Genomic DNA, 23,768 nt, shown 5'->3' on the forward strand with positions numbered 1-23,768 from the left:
TTGAAAATGTTTTGATCATTGAATGTGAGATCCTTTCAACATGATCGGAAGAACTGCGCAAGAACAGGCAGTTATCTTTCTGGTTATGTTTTTTAGTTTGTTTGGGGGGAAAAGAAACTGGTCGGTGTCCAGTTACCGTCTACTTCATCGTTGTATTGCAGTAACAGTTTTAAAGTCACCATTGCACGTCTGCTTTGGATGCATCCCTTTGTGAAGTGTAGCACTTGGGGGTGGCAGGGAAATGCAGCATCTGCTCTCCTTCCCTTCCTCTCCCCTCAGCAGAAATGGGTTTATCAACAAGTCACAAGTTCAAACTGCTGCTTTTCTTTAAAGCCAGAAAATGCTGAATCCATTCAGAATTAATGCAAATGTTTCAGAACTGGGTTTCTGATGTTCATAAATACATTTCCTTATTAGATGAGAATGTGTGACCATTGGTGTCAGTGGGAGGATATTACTTTCAAAAAGAGGACAGAAGTATAGTCCAGAATCTCTTGTTGCGTTAGGAAAACTAGAGAACTCTTTTGGAAGAGTTGGAAGATGCAGGGGGGAGAGTACTTTGGAGAAGATACAATCAAGGTATCTCACAGTATATTAAACGAAAAATTTGAATAAGAAAGAAAGAAAAGGAAAGGAGAAGAAAAAAAAAAAGAGCCTAAGCCAAAATAGTCAGGGAGGACTTCACAGAGAAGGTCAAGTGGGTACTGACTTTTTAAGGCTGCATTTATTTTGGATAATTGGAGAAGAGTTGCAGTAGTACAAACAAAAGCTCTTTTGGGGAGTGTTTGTAGAAAAAGAGACAGTTAGAATGGTAAAAAAAAAAAAAAAGTTGGCAAAATTTGGTAGGTAATTGCTTAATCATTTATTGATCGTTCATCCAATACTTGCTATCAGTTAGTATCACACCAGGAGCTGTGTATTAAGTGATGAGCAAAACAGGCCCAATTCCTGCTCTCTGACAGCTTACCCTTCCTCCAGGGAGGTAGCCAATAAGTAGGGGAGCCATAAGTAATTCTAAAATGCATGGTAACTATGATGAACATGTTCCATGGAAAGTGGCCTAGAAATGGCCACACCCAGAGGGGACACTGATGCTGAAAGATGACAGACGATGAGGATCTGAAAGGACAGAGGAGAAGTTCATTCCAGGCAAAGGCAGCAGGATCCGAGAAGGGCCTAAGGAGGAAAAAGGTTGGCCTAGTTCATGCACCACACGGACTCCAGGGAGGCTGACTGCGTAGGGCCTTAGTGATCACTCTTTCAGCTTGGTTCTTACCATGGGTCATGGAGAATTCCTGACATCCAACCGTTGAAGTACTCATATAATCCATACCCAGTTTGTTGATGATGACACTTTACACATTATTGTATAAATTAATTAAGGAAGAAGAATGAAAGGCAGCCGGTGGGATTGTGACCATCCAGAATTTAAAAGAGACGGGGTATCAATACACATTTATTTTAAAAAATTAGATGCTTTCAACTGTGAACCAGAATTGGTAGCCTTCATGGTGTGAATATGTAACATACGATCTTTTAGGAATATAATCGATAAGGTGTTGATAAATTAGTAATATAGATAAGGATTGATAAAGCTGGTAGCCTTCATGGTGTGAATATGTAACATACGATCTTTTAGGAATATAATCGATAAGGTGTTGATAAATTAGTAATATAGATAAGGATTGATAAAGCAAAGAATAAATTTTAAGTTTGAATCATAACGTGCAGCTTCTGTGTGATAACGCAGTGCTGCTAATTCATGACTCATTAAGATATTAAAACTAACCGTAACGTAGATGAAGTCCCTTAGTATCATCTGTGATGGTGAAAATAGGAGTGAGATTATAGAGTCCAGTCAAGTCCAGGCCAGACAAACATCTGTGACAGAGTCGAAGGCCAACATCTTAAGCAGCTGACTTTAGTGATGCCAAAGTAACATTTAAAAAGCTATGTGAAAAAATAAAAAAAAGCTACGTGCATGTGTATATGCATGTGGTGCATATGTGTAAAACGTCACGTGACCTATTGATTGGCACCCTCCGGATAATTATGTCTATTTACCACACACTGCAAAGAGGGATTTTTTTGACTTCTAGTGGATCTTATCCTTTCATCCTTCTGTTTGTGATGGTAACACTCATAAGTTGAGACATAAGTCGATGATAGTTGGACCTTATATTCTTACCTTTTAGGTAAACCCTTGAAAACGGTCATGACTTAACTCTTCTACTGCACCCTGGGAAACACAAAATGCAGGATAATTTCTATAGCATCTCTTGCCATGTTCTGTATTGCCCATTTAGTTCTATTTTAATTTCTACTTAAAATCCACTTATGTATAAAAAAAATTAGAATCTCTGGGCATGTCTACAATGCAAACACTCTGGTACAAGATTATAGAGCATTAATACTCTGCCAATTTGGACCTTTTCAAATTATTTTAAGGCAGTTTGCGATTCTTTGATTCATTATCTGTAATTAGATTAGCCCTATCTTTTTAGTAAAAAAAGAAGTGATATTTATTAGCATATGCATATGCATAGAAAAATGAACTATAAACCTATTTCTAAACCTTAGAGTATCTTTTAGGAAACTTTGAATGTCACCTCTGCCATTTTTACTTGACTAAATACAACATGTCTTCCCTACGGACACATTAAGTGGATCCCTTTGTGTCGCGTGGCACCTTCACTGCGAATGAAGGTGCACATGTACGGGGATATTCTTTGGGAGGTGAGGCTATTTGTGGCGTTCTGTTTTGCTGATGGTGATGGATGGTACTATGATTAACAGCCGTCTTTTCTGGTGATGACATATGGGGAAAGTTAGCATTTCTTCTTCTTTAACGTTTTACTGGCATCTTTAGAGTGTTATAAAACAAGCATTTACTACTGAGTAGCTAAGCATTTCTCTCTCTTTGTTTCTTTAATTAACGTATTGATCTAGACTGCATCTATAGGATCAAGCTTATTGAGACAGACGGCCTGAGCCTCCTCAGGAGATCATTGCTCTGCTCCACACTTTTTCAGTAAATAAAATATGGACAAAACTGTAACATGTGGAAGCCTAAGAATCCATTAAAGACTTTTGGCAACTGTGCCTTAAAGTTACTTCAAAAATAATTGTGTTTTATCACTTCTTCTATGTCATTGTATATAGCAGGGGTTTTAAAAAGACCAAATACAGCTCTCTGATTTCCATTTAATGCAAGAAGTAATAAAGTTTAATTGTATACTTGAGCACGGGGTGTCATTTCCAGTATATCTGATCAATAATTCATCGATTGCCTTTGGCTCAGAGTTATATTTGAAAGAAAATGTAGCCAGTGGGAGCTTATCTAGCTGTAGCTTCATCATCTCAATTAATTATGCTTTTCCTGCATTTGGATCATTAGGCTACCAAAGTGACAGCAGATGGCGAGCAAACTGGACAGGATGCTGAGAGGACCAACAGGAGAGCAGACTCCTTAGGAGAATTCATTAAGGAGCTTGCCCAGGATGCAGAAGGTATTAGAATCATTTAATTTAATCATTATGTCTCCCACCAGAAAAATAGAAAAAGGGATTACACAGGATTGGAATTTCTCTAGTAAGAAATGACATTTCTCAACCTGAGGGTCGGGTTTTGAAAAGTATTTTGGTTGGGATATTCAAGGGCATTCTCTGCTGAGCATCTACAGTCTACAGTGTTAAATTAGGGGCCACAGTCCGTGAATTAGTAATTATGGGGGCAGAGTCATGGTAAATTGAGTACAGTTCCTTAGGAATGCTTTCATTTTTAAGGAATGGCTATTATGATTAAACTAATGGGCAACTTATGCTTTGCCATTGTTTGTATTCAAAATTATTCAAAAAATTGTTAAATTTTTTAAAGCTAATGTTATCATCCTGCTCAGTACATTAAAGCAGCACTTTAATTTCTCAAAATGGCTTTTAAAATACTTGGTGCTGTTTTTAATGAACATCTGTTGCTTGGGGTTTGGATTTGCTATCTTACCAGAGGCTTCAGTGCATTTAGTTCCTAATTCTCTAGGAATTAGTTCTTGGCATCTACCAATTCTCTACTGAGAATCAAAGTGGAAGCCAGTTGGGGGCTAAACCACAGGTTAAGAACTCTTATAGGAAACACGGAAAACAGCAACAACAACAAAACCCAAGATCTTAAGTATCTATTATACAAGAAACATACACGCATGTTTAGAAAGTAAGAAAAATGCTTCGGCTTTTTTTCTTTAGAAAATAAAATATTTTTATTGCTGTACAGTGCTATGTATTTTAGACATTTTACTTGGAAATATAGCCAAATAAATCAGGACATGAGATAACGTTCAAGGCAGATCCTAACAGGGAATTCTTAGGAATCCCTGGCCAAGAAGAGACAGAGACTCCCAAAGATTTCCCCACTGCAAGGAGCAACAGAGTTTTAATCTGAAGCAAAACATGTCAGGATCTGAAACAGAAGTTACACGTACCAGAAAATTCGTGATTAACTCATTATGGTTTATCCTCTGCTCACTGGAGTTTTTGCGCTTTCCCTGGTTTTATTTTATTAATGCAACTTGAGGTGTTCTCCATCCCGCAGTCCTTCTACCCCACACATATAAAAAACAAAAAAAAATCCCATTGCAAGTGAGACAGTTTCCCTCTGCCTGGATCCATGAAGGCCTGTCAATGCTTACAGCCTATCCTGGAAGCTTATTTTGAAATCATTTCAATCAAACATTCATGCATAAGAATAAATGCTTGTGCATGGTCTCAATAGGCTCCAACATCAGCCCTGCTCATTTGTTTCCTCTGCGTTGTGCCCACCACCCGGGCTGTGCAAAGGCACCAGCAGGGGCAGGTGGAAATGAGATCTAGGCCAGGTTTGCTCATCACCCACTGTCCATCCATCTGAGGGGTCGCCCATTCCCTAAGCTGTGCATCAGGCAGGCAGTCTGGTTGTGTCTGTCCAGATGGGACAGTGCTTTGCTGATTCACATGAAGAACCCCATGGGGTAGCCGTGATCCCGTACGTGGGAGAAATGTGCACCCTCCTCCCTTCTTCCAGCAGGTACTAATGTAAATGACCACAAGTATGATAAGCACAGCCCTTTAGAAAAGAACTTTGACAAAACTAGTCCAACTATCGAAATTTCCTGAATGTTTAAATTGGAATATGCAAGAGGTAAACCAAATCCTGACTGAGGCGTTTATATGGTACTGCAAGTCTTGGCGGTTCAGGAGATTTTTTTTTTTTTTAAAATAAAGGAAATTCACCAAAAGCCTTAAGTAGGTCATATATCCACACCCATTTTGTCTCTTATAATTATACCAATTGGGGATAATATCAGTACTTTTAGTTTTATTAGTGACAATAAATTGCTGTGGGAAAAGTACATGTGTTAGCCCAGCATTTGTCTATTTCAGTTTTATTTTTAGGGAGATGCAGCACCTTACTCCCCATCTTCCATCCTAAGTCATGGTCTCTTCCTGCATAATCAAGGTCTCTTAATCCAAGGCATTCTTATCTCACTATTAAGTTTTAAAATCTACTTTGCTGTGACTTCTGATTAGATCACAAATATGCTATATTTTATTCCATGAACTATTAGAATTAATGATTGAATATATATAAACATGTATATATATATATATATATATATATATAAAACAACCCATATATAGATATACATGTGTGTGTATATATATGATGTATTAGCATATGTACCAACATATATTAGGACTGAATAAATGCTAGACACCTTCTTTCCTATTTCTCAGGTCACAGTAGTATTTGTCATTCATGATGAATTTACCCATCAGAGGATATATTTTTTTTAGGCTCAGTAGGAAAAACAACTTTGTTTCTCCTGAGGAATTAATGTATTTATATGTTACAGATACTGTGTACTTAGGTATCCCTTTTTTATCTGCTGCTATGCTCTGGCTCCTGAGATACCGTCTATTAATATGTCTTCTGATTTACATTATTTTTTATCTTTAGTCCATCTCCTTTTATGTTAATTTTATCTTATTTTAAAGATATTTCAAAACTACTTAAAATTCCCTTTGAAATAAAGGAGAAATATATAAGTAAATTTAAGAGATATATTAATGTTACAATTATCCTCAATCCTATTGAAGATGGACTGAACCCACAGTGGATATCTTTGAATAAGAGACTTAACAACACATTCATCTTTAGTTTTAAAATATTCAGAGAATTTCCAAATTCCATATGTAGAAGCAGAAGAGCAATCACATCTCTTCTATTAAAATGATGCCTTGCTTTCTCAACACAGTATCATTTTGCTAAAGCGGCTGGTGTGTGCCTTAATAATTTCTTCTAGTTGTTTCCATAATTATTTTCATTTAAAAGAAAGGATACATATGCTCCAAAAGGTCCAGGCATCCCTTTCTTTTCCTTTCCTCTCTCTTACATCATTCTTTTTCCAGCAAGCTCTTCTCTGCAGAAGTTTGGTTTTGAGAAGAGACCACAAGTGAGGCTGCATCTCTCAGCATTACCCCCTTACAACCACCTAGACTCAGGACCTAATGTCCATCAAATTTCAAAAAATATCTCTCGTCAAAGCTCAGTATATATTCACTTAATGAAAGAAAAGCATACACCTTTGACGAGTTGAGAAGTGGGATTTATGAATGCAAAGGAGGTCAGGGATTAGTTACATAATACAGTTAGTCAAAGTCAACATACAGACAGGCCAAAGCAGGAGAGGTGCCATAAGGGGAACCAAATCTACCACCTTTCCTGAAATCTAAGAAGTATAAACCATACATTTAATCGTTGGCATGTTCTGGCATAGTTCTCGCAGAGTCTGCTGGATCAAGGAGCTTTCCTTCATCAGGCCATGGTCACTGTGGTTCCTTGACAAACACCCCGCAGCCTAGGTGATAACTTAGCAACGGTGGGGGTGGAATCTTGAGAAGGTTCTTTGGTGTATGTCAAAGTAGGAGGGCTAAGTATTGGCCAAGAAAGAGCCACCCTCACTAACTCCTAGGAATATGGCCCCTGAGCAATAATTTCTGCCACAGGGCTAGGAATGGCCATATTAGTTCTTTAAAAGAGTTGATTCAAATTGTTCTGCAGGTTAAACTATGGCTGTTAGAATAAGGTGTTGACAGCAGCAGCTTTCTAACTAAACACCTTAATCACGAAAAGAGAATTCAAAAGATATATTTTGGAAAGGGTAAAATTAAAGATTGAAACCCGATTCCTTCTGCTAAACCATGATTTTCAAACTCTAGCATACAGCATGAAGCCCCCAAGGGCCTGTTAAAACACAGATTCCTGGTCCCCTTGGGCCCAGAATTTTTAACTCAGTAGGTCTGGGTCAGGGCCTGAGAATCTCCGTTTCTAGTCAGTTCCTGGGGTGAAACCAGTGCCGCTTGCTTAGAGACCACATCTCAGAACTGCTGTGCAAACTCGCCATGTCACACCTGTCGTGGCTGCTCTGTTTGGCCTCTGTCCACCTGTTCCAGGGACCCTGACTACTACCCTTGGGATAGCTCCAGCCAGTGCCAATCGGGACAGTTTTTCCGAGAATAGAAGTGAATTTTCAGGATCCTTTACATCCTAAAGACGTCTTAGAATCTAGCGTTGAATGGGATGAGCACTGGGTGTTATTCTATATGTTGGCAAATTGAACACCAATTAAAAAAATAATAATAATCTAATGTTGAATAGTAGAAAATGCCTCTTAGCCAATCCTCATCCTGGGGATGTTCCCAGGTGATAGTACAGAAGTCAGGGTTTGGTGCACAAGAGTCTGAGAAAATATCTCCCTTCAACCTGTTATGTTAATGTGCCATAGAACACACTCCGGGACAAGTTGGCCTAAAACTAGAACCGCATAAATGTTTCAACCCCCCAGTTTTTCAGACTTTTATCTGACATGGGATTCTTTTACCAAATGAAACCAGAACACTAACCTATGAAATAGATGCTTGATAGGACTGACATCACTGATGAATGCCTGAAGCACCTAGAAAGGCCTAAGATTCTGAAGGGCACAGTCCGAAACTTTATTCAATGCACAATAAACACAGGCCCTTCCAGTGGGTGTTGTTGCTAGAAGGTGGCTTTGGGCCTTAAGCTATGACCCGCATCCCAAGACCAGTGCTTCCTGCCTCATTCCCTCAAACAAATGAATACAGGCTGTGTGGACGTAGGAGGGTAGGTCTGTTTGCAGAGATCTCATCACCGACGGGCTTTGGACTCAGAAGGTGATTGTGTCTCTCAGCAGTGCTGACCTTGTGCTTTCATCTCCCGAGGGCTACGTGACATGCCTCACGGTTTGCCTCTCACCTGAAGAAGGTCTGAGCCATTTCCTTACTTGCATTTTTCTTCCTTGCGATGCAGAAACGTCATACTTGAATTACCGTGACCCCCGAAAGAAATATAGTTGGAGGGATATGTCACCTTTCCCTTCTTGTTACGGATTGACCGGCTCTCTGTTCCCAGCGGAACGCCCATGGCAGGTGGTGGGGGAAGAGCAGATGCTTGGTGCCATTTTTGCATGTGGCACTTGCGTCTACTGACTTACAAAATTTGTTCTACCCCCTGCAGCTGTGAATGAAAAAGCCGTAAGACTAAATGAAACTCTAGGAACTCAAGACAAGGCCTTTGAGAGAAATTTGCAAGCGCTTCAGAAAGAGATTGACCAGATGATGACAGAACTGAGGAGGAGAAATCTAGATAAGCAGAAGGAAGTTGCTGAAGATGAACTGGTGTAAGTCGGTGCTTTATTATTTTTTTCATCTAATAAAATGAGCTTTCCAAATGGCTGTTTGTAGTTTTCTAAAATTTTTATCACCCTTATGAATAGAAGATACTTTGTTGCATATTTTTCACTTGGTTATGATTTATCCTGCTCTGAAGTGGATTAAAAGCATATTTTTGCCTATATTTAAGTAATCAGATAATTTATCTTTTCGGTACTGTCCCTTCCATAATGGGGCTAATGGACTTGCTTTATTAATTGCCTATGTTAGGGACCTCTAAACCATCAATAGCTTTTTGTTGTTGTTGTTTTAATAAAAATATCTCTGGATGAATAAAGCTATGAATTCAGCAGTCTACTCTGCGCATTTTGTCATTTTAGGAGATGCTGAGTAGAAGGTCATCAAATAATAAATGCCTCACTCATACTTTGAAATTAGGGCTGAAAATTTGAGGCTGGGAAGAGCAATTGTGATTTTACTAATGCAAATGACCTCTGTGACTACACACTCAATTGAAAAAAAAAAGATGCTTATATTTATATTTATAGTCAGTTAACTTCAAAGTGATGGTGCTATTAATACTTAAATAATATATGCTAAACCAACAATATCAGCACCACCTGAGAACTTGTTAAACATACAAATTGCTAAAACCCACCCCAGACCTCCTGACTCGAGAGATGTGGGGTTGGGGCCCAGCGATCTGTTTTTATGAGCAGTCTGGGGGATCATGATGCCTGTTAGTTTGAGAACTACCATTTTCCAAGTGTTTTGTCTTTCTTAAAGGCTTAGAATACTATTACTGTAGGAAAACCCTAAATTAAACCCAGGAAACTCCCAGATCACTCAGCTGAGAGAAGAAAGAAAAATATATCAGTATCATGATATTATATTAGCACGCCAGTAACAGTGCTTTTCACGATTTCTAACCAAATATAGCAATGTTTATACCTTATATTCAGAGTAACAGAGAAAACGTATCACTATGGTGAATCGGGGGGCTTTTCTTTTTTGGTATGTGAAGTGAATCGTAAAATTTATTTCATCTGTCAGGTTATGAGAACAACATGACTCTTTCCAAATTGAAAATGCTATATTACTAACGCATTATAAATGGGCGTATTTTTTGTGCTTCAATATATTAATTATAAGTGGCCTTGCCAGTTTTCGGGTATCCGTTTTCATCCCGATTTAGTACATAGTCTGCTTTAAATATTGTCTTATTTTCCCGCTCTTGTAATGCTAGCATCTCTTTGTAACACAGTTTAATACCAATAAACCATGAGGCAGTGACAAGGGCTTATTACTATCACTTGCAGAGCCGCAGAAGGCCTTCTGAAGAAGGTGAAGAAGCTATTTGGAGAGTCCCGAGGAAAGAACGAGGAAATGGAGAAGAATCTCCAAGCGACGCTGGCCGACTACAAAGACAAAGTTGATGATGCTTGGGACCTGTTGAGAGAAGCCATGGACAAAATCAGAGAGGCTAATCGCTTGTCTGCAGTAAACCAGAAAAACATGACCACTTTAGAAGTGAGTCGTAGAGATTCTCGTCTGAATCTCTAGGGACAGGGTGGTGGGTTGGGGGTTGAACATGGCTGCATGAGTCGAGTTGATGTGTGTCCAAATCAAGAACAACTCTGAAAGGAGCCTTCTAAAACGTAGAACAGGGCGTTTGGTCCTTAAAAAAAAAAATCAATGACCATTGCCATAGAATCAGATAAAATTTAGATTACACAATATCGAAGATTCTAAGGGGACACAATGGGAGTCAAGGGACCTTGATCTTAATGACAACTGTGTCACCTTCTAGAAAGACATCTTGAGCAAGTCAACAGACGTCTCTGAGCCTTAATCTTCAAACTACAGAATGAGTGCAGTTTTATGCCAAGCACCTCTGTGCCACCTCTGAGTCCTGACCTCCTGCGACCCTGTAACCCATCACCGTTGTTTAGGCACGTAGCTGCCACAGGTCACGAGAGGGCCGAGCATTTCCTAATGGAATCTGGCACCTTGAGAGTCCAGGGCTTGAGGAGATTTGGGTTCTCTTTTCCTCTGCAGTGTGTTCTGTGCAAATGGTATTTTAAAGAGACTGTCGTGAACGGATCAAGTCTCAGTCATTTTTCCCTCTTTCTCCTCACAGACAAGAGATAATTCTCTCCTACAGAAATGATGGGCAGCCTTTGCCTTTTGCAGACAGCTGACGAGCCAGCACTAGCATGGATTCTTCTTTCCCTTCCCTCCTCCCCCATCCCTCCCTTTTTCTTCTTTCTTTCCTTCGTTTCTTTCCTTAATACTTAATGGGACAAACTGAGTGCTTGCCCCAAGAGAAAATTCAGCACGTAGGACGGTATAACCTATATTTGGTATTTAAACAACAGCAGCAGTTTCTCCCCAGAAACACACCTCCCTTTGCTGTTTGCAGAGTATTTGACTCCAACAGGTCTGAAGAGGGAAGCGGCCCTCTGTCGCTTCTGCTGTATGATGTCACCTTTGGCTGTAGATGAACAGCCTCTGGCCTGTATTGTGCCTCCGGAAATGTGTGTGGAATGGCAGCTGAAGACAACAAATCTGGATTTCTTTTCCTCTGTTCATTTTTTTCCATTTTCCTTAGATTAAAAAATAACAGGAGGGGTTAAATTTTTTAAAGATTTTATTTATTCATTTGTGATAGAGCAAGAGAGAGAGAGTACAAGCTTGGGGGGGCAGGTGGGCAGAGGGAGAGTGAGAAGACTGCCTGCTGAGCAGGGGCCCCCGACGTGGACTCGATCCCAGCACCCCGGGGTCATGACCAGAGCCAAAGGCAGACGCTCCACCACGGAGCCACCAGGCGCCCCAAGGAATTAATTTCTTTAAGTATTTTTCTTCTTCTGGTCCCCCTCTTGAGATGTATCTGCCACAGATCCAGGATAATCAGAGGCAACAACATGAAGAAAGACTCAGAATGTCCCCGAATTGTAATCTGGGGACCCCACCCCGAGGCTCCGTCTTCTCCAGCTTGCACCCCGAGAGCTATCAGGTTGGCTACGGCAGGGTTGGCTTTGGGAAGCAGAGATGATCACGTTTGCTTCGCAGAGCACCTGGGGCTCGGCTGGGCTCCACCGCTGGCTCCCCGCATTTGTCCTTGTCGCTGTGATGGGAGGTTGAGGAGCCCCCTTTTCTCTCAACTGAGGGATCTCATCTTAACCAGTTTGGCATCTACGCACGTGCTGGCAGGATTGCAGCAAGTGCCACCCGTCACCTCCCCAGCGCCCACATATGATTCAACTTCTGGGCGACACTCATGGTGTGCCTTCCCTGGGGGGCGCCTCTCTGTTTTATGGCAACAGTTTAAGAAATTAAAATCACCTGCGTGGAAGGACAGCATAATAAGCATTCGGGAAGTATTTAAGGAAGAGTTCTAGGGGCGCAGGAAGTGGCCCTTTCGTGGCTCCTTCCTTCCAGTGATGTCTAAATCCAGGAGCCATCCTCTGGGCAGCCCGGACAGGCCTGGAGCTCATGTGGTCACATTGCCATTCTACACGGTCCCTTCAGCATTTTTGCTTTATGTGTCACGCTAACTACAGGCTTGTTCAACGCTCACTGCAAGAAATCGATGCACCGAGGCAACTAACAGGAGCAAGGCACAGCTCACCTGGTGGCCAGGGCTTCCTACGCTGATCCCAGGATCCTGCTACACCCACCAACCCAGCCAAAGGCTGGTTCCCTGAGCTCCTCCCCGGAGTGTCAAGCTGCCGATCCCGGCTGCAGCCCAGGGGCCACATTCTAAAGCTCCCCCGAGGGTGCCCCCATGTGCATACTGGTTGGAGAGCCAGGGCTACAGCTCATTATTCAATCAGATGGATCCGATGGATTTTATTTATTTATTTATTTATTTATTTAATCCGATGGATTTTAAATAGGTGACTGCACTGGCCTGTGCTCACAAGGAAGGTGCTACCCTGAAGACCGAGTCAAGTGTCACTGGTTTATTTTAGGGAGACAAAGATATATTTTTGACTAAAAACACTTACCGAGCCCCTACTAAGTTCAAGAAATGTGCACAAACACAAAAAATTGATTGTCTCAGACCCTGGTCCTCATGGTGCGGTCCTTGGAACAGCAACGCAAGCACCAACTAGGAACTTGTTTTTAAAAAAAAAATGCAAACTCTTGAGCCCTGCCCCAAACCTATCAACTCAGAAACTGGAAGTGGAGCCCAGTAACGTGTATTTTAAAAATCCCTCCGGTGATTCAGATGTGGCCTTCAGTTTGAGAACCACTGGCATAAAGAAGAAAACAGCGTCTCTGATGACTTCAAGTGACTTGTACTTAGTGGGAGGGACACAGAACTAAGTCACTCTGTGTCCTAGGGTAATCATCATGGAGCTCCAAAGGAGAGGCATCCAAATCACCCCCGGGTTGAGGAGGGCTTCCCAGCGGACATGAGAAGTGTGCTGAGTCCTGCGTGATGAGAACCAGTCACTCAAAGTAGAAAAGAAAGAATATCCCAGAAATAGGGAAAACCACATGCAGAGACACGGAGGTGGAAAAAAAGCCAATGCCAGGCATTTGAGGGGAAATGCAGCGGTTTGATAGGATTGGAGTGCAGAGCTCCTAGGAAGGGAAGGCGAGGGATTGTGGGGGGAGAAGACAGGCGTGGTGCATCCTGGTGCATCCTGAGATCCAGGTGAGGACTTTGGGCCTTATCCCGAAAACCACCCTTAACAGTTGAAATAGTGGAGTCATGAATCACAGTCACATTGTGGGCGGTCTGTGAGCGGCTCTCAGGAGCTCGAGGACTCATTCTGTGTTAGGACGGAGCACAGGGGCCCGGGAGGGGAGGGGACAGCAGGGTGTGTTCAATGTGACAGCCCCGGGCAGTGGGCCACCCACGTGTCTGAGCCCCACAGGAACGATTCCTGGCCTCGCAGGCCTCAGTTGAGGCAGTTTGACCTGTCGCGGGTGAGTGTGGGCTGGGAGCGTCAGCTAGAGACCCCAAAAGGACAGCCTGATAGCAGGGATGAGGGGAGTGACAGTCGCGAGAGCCCAGGCACAGGGCTCGGGAGGGCGAGGTGATCTTCCAGGACGTCAGGGCAGCCAGGCTCCCTCCGGCCGCTGAGCAGATGTGCGCCTGGGATGCTGGCCCCAGAGCATCACCGAGGCCCCGAGCACAGCCCTGGGCGAGGGCTCCAGGTGGCCGCCAGCGCTGGGGGAGCAGAGGAACACGGGCGGAGCCACTGCCCCACCCTGTCACCTGGCCACCAGTCGGTGGGGGTCAGTGGGGTCGTTGTGGCTGCCCCGTCTCCTGGCCATTGGTCGGTGAGGGTCAGTGGGGTCAGTGTGGCCACCGCGTCACCCGGGCCGTCAATCGGTGGGGATCAGTGGGGTCGGTGTGGCCACCCTGTCATCTGGGCCATCAGTCGGTGGGGATCAATGGGGTCGGTGAGGCTGCCCTGTGGCCTGCGCCATCAGTCGGTGGGAAATCAGTGGGGTCGGTGTGACCGCAAATCATTTGTTCAGCTTGCTGGTCTTTTAAAAGGTGATAAACACCGGAGCGTGCCAGTTAGTGTAGAGTTAAATGAGGAAAGCCCATGCCGCTCCCTGGCTCAGGTGGACGTGGAAAGCCATGTGAGAGCAGCTTTATCATCCCTAAGGAACCATCAATGACAGAGGTGTAAAGTGGACCCGGTTCAACCACAAGTGATTGGAAGAATGAGTGAGACATTTAAGGGGGAAAAATGTTAGGCAAAGGTACCCTTCAAATATCAAAATAACGATACCTTCTCTCCTGGATTTTCCCCCCCTCGGCGAGGACTGAGCTCCATGGGTTCGGAAGCGAGCTGTCAGCACCAAGGAAAAATTAGAACCTGCTTCGTTTTTAATGGAACCGTCCATTAAGTTTTTTCTTCTATGTGTTCGTTTCTCTTTTTTTTTTGAAAAGCACTTCCCCTAAGTTCCCTTAAAAATCTCACATTTTCCAATTTTTCCAGAACTCCAGTAAACAAAGTCTGCTCAGGTGTGTGCTCCCGAAATGCCCCGTTGGCCTTCTGTCTTGGGATGTCAGTCTAGGTCCCGTGTGATTCAGGGCGCCAGCACGTTGCAGCCACCCATCTCCAGCACTCACACCCGAGTTTAAACACGGGTGTCCGTCTTGCTTCAGAAATAGTTCTCGACTCCTCCGCTAACAGCACATAACTTTTCTTCTCCTGGGTGACTTTCTCACACTGCGAGGAAGAAAGTCCCCATAGAGGCATTTAAATACAGTGACCCTGGACGGACTGGCCGCGTAGTCTAGCCCCTCTCATCCAGCACGACACGCGCTGGCTTTGCACAGCCTGTGTTCTCAGCTCAAGGAGGTCAGGAAGGAAGGAAACTGGGCTGGACGGGGTTTCCTCCCAAGGGCATCTTGACCTTTTGTTCCTCCTGTACCACAGAGAAAGAAGGAGGCTATTGAGCGCGGCAAACAGCAAGCGGAGAACACTCTGAAAGAAGGCAACGACCTACTGGACGAAGCCAACCGTCTTGCAGGGGCAATCAACTCAGTCATAGAGGTGAGTATTTCATGAAAGCTGACGTTAAAAGCAAATAATAATGGCATAGGCTGTCATAAGTGGGAAACACTGAAAAATCTCGGTGACATAAGCAAATATTAGTTGTATGTTTTTTCTCGTGGGTGTCACATCGCTTCTGCATGACTCCGTTGTGACCGTGCCACGCTCTTGGCACCAGTTAGAACCTCGCTGTTCTCCCAATAGACGCGAGCTCCTGCGGGAGAGTACACACAACACCCTATACACCTGCATTTCCTCCTCAGTGATGAAGGGCATTTCTTGTTCCCAGGATAGCTCTTAAAACCTGCCTCAATATTTATATGACATTAGTTAAAAGAGAAATGTAAACCTGTAAGCAGACTTCCAACGTAGTGTGTGAGGCAGTCGACTCTGTGATCTACAGCAAGAGGAGCACATGTAGCCTGAAATATCCCGATGACTAGCATTTATACATTCATACCTACGAAGAAGCATTTTCTGAGAAAAAGCGAGTTAGGTTCCTCCCGGTGTAAATTTGCCCCATATATTTCCTAATCTTTGTCATTAAATAACAGCTTTTATTCTGTATTCTCTTTTTGCTCTATTAGTAAAGTTGAGGTTTCATAAAAAGGGTAAGTGTGTGTAATTATATCTCCTAGAGAGATTAGTGACTGAGAGAAGGTGTGGATTCGCTTACTTAAAATGCCCTCTCGTCTCTCTGTATCAGTACGTTGAAGACATTCAAACTAAATTGCCGCCCATGTCTGAGGAGCTTAAAGATAAAATTGATGACCTCTCCCAGGAAATAAAGGACAGGAAGCTTGCTGAGAAGGTGTCCCAGGCTGAGAGCCACGCGGCTCAGTTGAATGACTCATCTGCTGTCCTTGATGGGTATGTCATTTGTTGTTGGAAACGTCTATGTATCTTGACACTTGTCCAAGAGTTGTGACGAGCGGAAATGGTAGAAAATCTCTTTCAGATCTTGATTTCACTAATTATGAACATACGAACTACATGGCCTTTCTGTGGAAGAGCCTAATTAGGAGGGTCTGGGCAAAGCTCCACTGAAGCGGCATCAAAAGTCTGAGTTAAAAGTGGATTCGAATATGGCTTGGTAGGGAGTGAACATAGCCTTAGGCTATACTAAGAAAAAAATATTTTCTGTTCTTTATTAGTGAGCACAGCAGTTGCCTTATTAGCATTTTAAATAATAATATATAAACACACAGTCTGCTTCAAATTCTACTTTTATGTTTTTAATGAAATCGAAACTCTTTATTGTTAGAAGAGTGGCTTTTGAAAATATGGCCCCCATATATAGCCTTCAAGTCTTTTTTTTTTTTTTTTTTCTATTTCAAACTCCAGGGAGACACTACATTGTTCCCTGTGAAATAACAGCTCACTATAGCTGGGACTCTTACATGGGTCAGAGGAAGGAGGGAGGGGTGGCAAGGTGTGTTTGACCTAGAAATAGCCTTCTAAGTATAACTGGTAAGTTTCCCCTACAATTTTGGGATCATCCTAGTAAATATCGGTCCTATAAGCCCCAAGAATAATTGCCTCAAGTCTGTTATTTAATATATAACATGTGTGAGTTCTATTTTAGGGCTTGATATCATTGATACAAAGGAAAAATATTAATGCTTGAAGACCCTGGGCACAATTCATGCATGATTCATGTTATAGTAAACTTTTGCCCACTTAGCCTGTAAACTAGAAGTCCATAGATGCAGGCTCCAGGTCCTTCATTAGTGAGTATCGGTCACGTAACCTGGAACAAGCTATTTAACCTTCTGGGATTCACTTGTCTTCGTCTGGGCAGTACATCTCCCCTAAAGAGACTTTGTGAAATTCATTCCAGGAATATGGTGCAAGTGTTCTGAGACATATGGCGTGCTTTACAAATGACATAAAGGATCATCTCGCTGCTCACAGTTGCACGGTGTCTGTGGCTGCAGAAATTTTTGAAAGATACTATGGGTATTTAAAAATATGTTGGTAGTATTTCATAGCTGAATTACTTAGGAATATGAATTTAAATTGAAAACTACAATATAATACAATAAGTAGGTACCTCATTATGACTTGGAATCATAATGATCTTGGCTGTGATCATTTGGAAGCCATATTTGTTATAAGTAGAATGTTCTTCATTTGAGTACCAACTGTTCTGATGTTCTTTTTGGGGGTGATTCCAACAGAATCCTTGATGAGGCTAAAAACATCTCATTCAATGCCACCGCAGCCTTCAATGCTTACAGCCATATCAAGGACTCTATTGATGAAGCTGAGAAAATTGCCCAAGAAGCCAAGGGTCTTGCTCATGAAGCTACAAAACTGGTAAGAACAAATAGTGTTATGTACTAAAAATGCAGATCAGTCTTTTGGAACAAATACCTAAAGGAAATTTCTCAAGTTTAAATGAGCTCAGGAAAATCCCAGTAAACCAGAATATTTATTTTGAATTACTTTCAAAGGCTCCTTTTAAATCGTGTCCAAAATAAACTTTCAATGTGCTATAATCATAATAGAACTCCTTTCTCAATCTCTCACTACTTTCTACTGCTGATAAGGGTCTTGAAATTATTGCAGATGCCAAGCAGTTTATGCCACCAACTCACAGAAGAAAAACAGTTAAACATAGGGCTCTGGACAGGGAAGTCTGTCGCTATTATTCCAAATACCATCAATGGGAAAGTGCCCCGAAAATTAACACCACTGCTTAAATGCGCTCACAAATTGGTTATATGTGAAGTTTGCCTAGAAAGTGTACATTTCATAAGACACATGAAATCATATGCTTCTCAACTATTTATACTATTTTTATCAATTAAAACCTTTACCTTCAAAGCAATCTTTGGCTGCTGTTATTGTTCAAAATACACTTGGAAATAATATTTCAGAATTTGAGGGCTCCAAGTATAGCACATTATCTGAGTATCTTCAATACTGACAAATCTTCATTCTTTACATGTAGGGCAACACTTTGTAAATAAGTTATGCAATGCACATTCATAAAACTATTTTAGGCTAAAAAAAAACATTTCATAAGAAACATAGGAGGAGTTAAAATGTTTGAACTCCTGTGGTCTTCGCATCAGAATTTCAGGAGGAAAAAACTTTGATTGGACCTTAGACTGTGAATGAAATATACACACAAAATTAGTGTTAGAGAAACAGATCGATACTTGTTTTGCTTTGGTATCGGGCACAGAGGTGTTTTTGGATCCCAAGGATAATAAAGATATTTACCACATTCTTAGAAGGTTTATTTATTTCATGGTCGTATTGAAAACATCATATTCCATCAGCAGTTACTACTGTTTTAGTCCCTCTGGACTAAGCTCTAATACCATATGTTCTGTTTATTTCATACTCAAAATTGTGATACAAGTATTGCAGAAACTCCTCTATGCCTAGTCATTTTTTTCAAAATGAACCTGTTTTTCAAATCTAAATTATCTATCTTCTCATAAATCTTCTATTTTAAAGACCCAAATTTCCAAATTCACTATTTTCATCTAACCAGTGCTTTATTGTAGGACCATTTTTAACATCTAGCCCTGTGCCTGGCAAATAATAAACATTCATGAGGGAGTGAATGAATGTCATTCTAACTAATATCTTTCAAGTGCATCTATAATCATTTGTACCAATCAAAATCTTACTATTGCCATTGCTTCATCTTTATAGACTTCTAATAATTTTTATTACAGAGCTGTTTAATTCACCCAAATTTAATACTATGACTTTATATGTAGAAGGCTGTCATTTTTATGCAGACACAAAATGTTCTCGTTTCTCAGCACTGATGCTTACATGTGACAATCCAGCCAGCCTCTAACATAGAGCTGGAATGAGTCGTAATGCATTGCTACATGTCCTCTTGTTCTCATCATTCCTTCTCTCTTTCCATATCCTACATAAAAATAATTAAATGTCTGAAAAAGGACAAAATAAATGCTAAAGTGTATCACTTATTTATCAAGTGGCTATCCACAAACTCAAAGAAGATTGATTTGTCCCAGAAAAAAATTTTTATGAACAGAAAAAAATAGAGTTTCAATTTTAAGGTCATGATAATATAGTTCTATTTTACTAGAAAATAAATATATTTGCTGACCGTTAAGTCAAGCAATTACATAGATAGGGCTAGCTTTCTGTAAATGTATAAGACCTGGTATTATTGCTGGATAAATGGAGAAGAGTGAGATTATTATTTATGTATGGAGGAATTCAAGGACAAAAATACAGAAGAGTCCTTTACTTATTTGAGTCTCACCCAAAAGAGAAGGAAAAGTGTTTTCAGTGAATCAGAAAGAAAGGACAAAGAAACAAAGCAGGAATTCACATAAGGAGAAAAAGGACCTGTTAGACAAGCAATGAAACAACCAATTACTACTGTCAAGAAAACGGACGTGAGATAATGTGAAATATAAAAAGCACTGAAAATACCATAAGGACAGAAACGAATGGTAGAAATGACCTCAAAGCATAACTGACAGCATTTTTACCAACTTCACTTTTTAAAAATCTACTTAAGTCTACCTATTTGTAAACACAAACACAATCAAGAAGGAAGTCAAGGAAAATGTGAGTAAGAGAAAGTTGATCATTCAACTAAATAATAAGCCAGTGGAGGTTGTATACAATTAACAATTATAGGGGAGCATTCCTATGTAGAGAGTAATAGCTATGTGTCCTGCATACATCATTCATTTAAATACCGAAATGAAATATTTTGAAAATGTAGACATTATGAAGAAACAAACACTATTTTTCTGTTAGTGTCAGGATGGGAAGATACTATAAAGCATTTGTTTTCCTGGCACACAATCTCCAATAACATCTCATTTAGTACCTCTCATTGGTTCGTGTGAGGAAAGGAGAAGGGAAATGTGTCACTCTTTAGAAAAGAGAATATGAAGATCCGGTTATTTTGTTCTAATCTTAATCGCTTTGGTGCTATACAAAGTCCTGCGATGCTAGAACAACAGAAAATTAAACCTTTTTCAAACATTTCCAGATGATAGGTGACCTTAGAACCTATGTTATCAGCTAGATCCGGTTTTAGAAGTACGTGGACAAATAGCTTTCATAGCCGCTGGGCGCTTGGAATGACCACCAGCGGCCCTGGGACAGGAGGCCCTCTGCCCTTTCCACTGGAAATGTCTCAGATGCTGTGCACTTGAATCTAGTACCTTCCAATAGCAAACAGCAACAACAACAATGAAAAGAAGGGCTACGTAGAATGAGTTCCATAGTTCTGGTTCCTTAAGATCAGGAGGAAGCATCACACGGCAGTTATCACAGAGTCTCACCTATTCTGCAGCGTCATCTTCCTTCCTTTCCTCTCTCTCTCTCCCTCTCTCGAAGTCAATGGAATGTGCTATCTCACATATACTTCCATGTAGGAAATTTAGGCAGTCATCACTTCCGGTTGGTATCTTGCATTTAAAAGCAAAAACAAAACAAAAACAAATCATTCTTTCACTTCCCCCTGGCAAAGGGAGGTTTCCTCTCTTTGGGGTCCCCTCTTATTCATCCTTGAGCTATTGTCTCCAACTCTCTCTCTCTCTCTCCACCCCCTCCTCTCACTTTTCTCCTCTCCACCTCTCTCTCTCTCCTCTTTTTTCTCTTCTCTGTCTCTCTTCTCTCTGTCTCTGTCTCTCTCTTCTCTCTGTCTCTGTCTCTGTCTCTCTCTCACACACACACACACACACCAACAATATCCATTCATACTGTCTAGCCCAGGCTCCCCTTTCTCAATTAGTGTCAGTCTTCAGTCTGATCTTCACTGGAATGAGCATTAGAAATAGAAAAATTTGTGCTGGTCTTCGACTCCAGTACACTGTGTTCTTTCTCTTTATTCTCAAAATTCAAGTTCTGTTACTTGCTACAATTACCCATCATTTGAGGGAGCCATCATTCTAAAAATCTTTAGCGTGGTCTTTTCCAGCCATTTCTAGAAAAAGTAATATAAAATACAGAAGAAAATGAAAGCAATTTGTAAGTAATGTATTTTTTTTCATAGAAACCAGAATAGGGATATTGTAAAGAACAGTGCTGTATAAGCAAGATGTAGGCTTTAGATAAACTATAGCGATGAGGGGAAAGTCTAAAAATAAATATATTTTATAGGAGGAAATATGCCTAAAAATAAGTTTAAAGCCTTGATTCTAATAAATACATGAACCGCTGTTGTAAGGGATCTTCTAGTGTTTATTCCTTAACAGGAGAGTAGAAATCCATAGAAACCTCAAAAGGAGTTTTCTCTTGCTTTAGGATCAAGAGTCTAAGGAACAAACTAGAGTTTTGTAAATTTACTCCTATGTGGCAGATGAGTGGGGAGAAAAACTCTGATAGGAAGCAAGGACAACTGAAAGGAAAGCCAGAGATTTCTGACAACATACAGCCTGAGTTAATTCAGATCCATCTTGATGTTAGAAATTCATAGAAATGTTAAATAAATTATAACTCCCCCAATTTAATCCATACTTCACTTTAGAAAGAAGAAACAAAAGGAGATCTAAAAATACAGAGGGCGGTTAAAACAGAATGGCACACTCTAGAGCTGGAACTTTGGTGGCTCAGTGAATTTGGCACATAATTATGCATCATAATGTCTAGGGGCTGGGATTATAAAGACAAGGCAGGGAGAGAAGACATCACAGACATCACCTTGAACCTACAAGAGGAGGAGTCTCAGATTGAAGGCATGCAAAAACATGAGACTCTGGAGCAATTGTCCATTAACGAACACTCATGCCTTCCAGCTCAGGGACATTCCTAGAAGCCTTGTTTCTTTTCATGCCCCCAGTTGTGAAAAATGTGTCTCATAAGATGCTAAAATCACAAGCCTATGGACTGAGGTCCAAATTTATACCTTTCATATGATACAAGGCTTTACAAGCTGAGAAATTAATGGCAGGTGTACTAGGCTTAGCTACCGAAACCTCTCGAGCATGTTGGAAGATACACTATCTTATAGAATATCTGCTCAGATATACTGTAAATAACCAAGTAGGAATGAGGATAAGCAGGCAAGGTGTCTGACATGATTCTGAGAGTATTGAAAAATCTGAAAGGGAATATAAAATTGTTTAGTTGTTAAAATGTTAAAAGAATGAATAGAAAAGAGTGATGGAAAAGGAACTAAAGACTATGAAAATTTGTAAAAGAAGCAAATATAATTTCTAAAACTGAAAAATAGTGTATGAGGGTTCCCTTTTCTCCGCATCCTCTCCAACATTTGTTGTTTCCTGCCTTGTTAATTTTCCCCATTCTCACTGGTGTGAGGTGGTATCTCATTGTGGTTTTGATTTGTATTTCCCTGATGGCAAGTGATGCAGAGCATTTTCTCATGTGCATGTTGGCCATGTCTATGTCTTCCTCTGTGAGATTTCTGTTCATGTCTTTTGCCCATTTCATGATTGGATTGTTTGTTTCTTTGGTGTTGAGTTTAATAAGTTCTTTATTGATCTTGGAAACTAGCCCTTTATCTCATATGTCATTTGCAAATATCTTCTCCCATTCTGTAGGTTGTCTTTTAGTTTTGTTGACTGTATCCTTTGCTGTGCAAAAGCTTCTTATCTTGATGAAGTCCCAATAGTTCATTTTTGCTTTTGTTTCTTTTGCCTTCATGGATGTATCTTGCAAGAAGTTACTATGGCCGAGTTCAAAAAGGGTGTTGCCTGTGTTCTTCTCTAGGATTTTGATGGAATCTTGTCTCACATTTAGATCTTTCATCCATTTTGAGTTTATCTTTGTGTATGGTGCAAGAGAGTGGTCTAGTTTCATTCTTCTGCATGTGGATGTCCAATTTTCCCAGCACCATTTATTGAAGAGACTGTCTTTCTTCCAATGGATAGTCTTTCCTCCTTTATCGAATATTAGTTGCCCATAAAGTTCAGGGTCCACTTCTGGATTCTCTATTCTGTTCCACTGATCTATGTGTCTGTTTTTGTGCCAGTACCACACTGTCTTGATGACCACAGCTTTGTAGTACAACCTGAAATCTGGTATTGTGATGCCCCCAGATATGGTTTTCTTTTTTAAAATTCCCCTGGCTATTCGGGGTCTTTTCTGATTCCACACAAATCTTAAAATAATTTGTTCTAACTCTCTGAAGAAAGTCCATGGTATTTTGATAGGGATTGCATTAAACATGTATATTGCCCTGGGTAACATTGACATTTTCACAATATTAATTCTGCCAATCCATGAGCATGGAATATTTTTCCATCTCTTTGTGTCTTCCTCAATTTCTTTCAGAAGTGTTCTATAGTTTTGAGTGTATAGATCCTTTACCTCTTTGGTTAGGTTTATTCCTAGGTATCTTATGCTTTTGGGTGAATGTGAACTGGTGCAGCCACTCTGGAAAACTGTGTGGAGGTTCCTCAAACAGTTAAAAATATACCTGCCCTACGACCCAGCAATTGCACTGTTGGGGATTTATCCCAAAGATACAAATGCAATGAAACGCCAGGACACCTGCACCCCGATGTTTATAGCAGCAATGGCCACGATAGCC

General features: G+C 40.9%; 1 protein-coding gene and 2 long non-coding RNA genes across 6 annotated transcripts in view; 1 reads left to right on the forward strand and 2 right to left on the reverse strand.

The window, feature by feature from the left end:
* Nucleotides 1-6,919, reverse strand: part of LOC140637311 (uncharacterized) — a 36,943-nt gene extending 30,024 nt beyond the window's left edge. Inside the window, exons 1-2 of one of the 2 annotated variants that reach the window (XR_012034494.1) lie at nucleotides 6,781-6,919; nucleotides 2,189-2,239 (exon numbers count right to left, since the gene is read on the reverse strand). This is a non-coding gene — a long non-coding RNA (uncharacterized lncRNA). The remainder of the gene's footprint in view (nucleotides 1-2,188; nucleotides 2,240-6,780) is intronic. The other variant, XR_012034493.1, reaches the window with a different exon arrangement.
* Nucleotides 1-23,768, forward strand: part of LAMA2 (laminin subunit alpha 2) — a 583,647-nt gene that overhangs the window by 451,852 nt on the left and 108,027 nt on the right. For all 3 annotated transcript variants that reach the window (XM_072833687.1, XM_072833697.1, XM_072833705.1), the window contains 6 exons: nucleotides 3,398-3,509; nucleotides 8,572-8,734; nucleotides 10,046-10,256; nucleotides 15,140-15,256; nucleotides 15,963-16,126; nucleotides 17,437-17,575. In XM_072833687.1, the coding sequence (XP_072689788.1) occupies nucleotides 3,398-3,509; nucleotides 8,572-8,734; nucleotides 10,046-10,256; nucleotides 15,140-15,256; nucleotides 15,963-16,126; nucleotides 17,437-17,575 (906 nt within the window). The remainder of the gene's footprint in view (nucleotides 1-3,397; nucleotides 3,510-8,571; nucleotides 8,735-10,045; nucleotides 10,257-15,139; nucleotides 15,257-15,962; nucleotides 16,127-17,436; nucleotides 17,576-23,768) is intronic.
* Nucleotides 10,282-23,768, reverse strand: part of LOC140637324 (uncharacterized) — a 51,778-nt gene continuing 38,291 nt past the window's right edge. Inside the window, exons 4-5 of the long non-coding RNA XR_012034503.1 lie at nucleotides 20,557-20,682; nucleotides 10,282-15,128 (exon numbers count right to left, since the gene is read on the reverse strand). This is a non-coding gene — a long non-coding RNA (uncharacterized lncRNA). The remainder of the gene's footprint in view (nucleotides 15,129-20,556; nucleotides 20,683-23,768) is intronic.

This window comes from Canis lupus, chromosome 1 (genome assembly GCF_048164855.1).
Source record: "Canis lupus baileyi chromosome 1, mCanLup2.hap1, whole genome shotgun sequence".
Classification (NCBI taxonomy): Eukaryota; Metazoa; Chordata; class Mammalia; order Carnivora; family Canidae; genus Canis; species Canis lupus.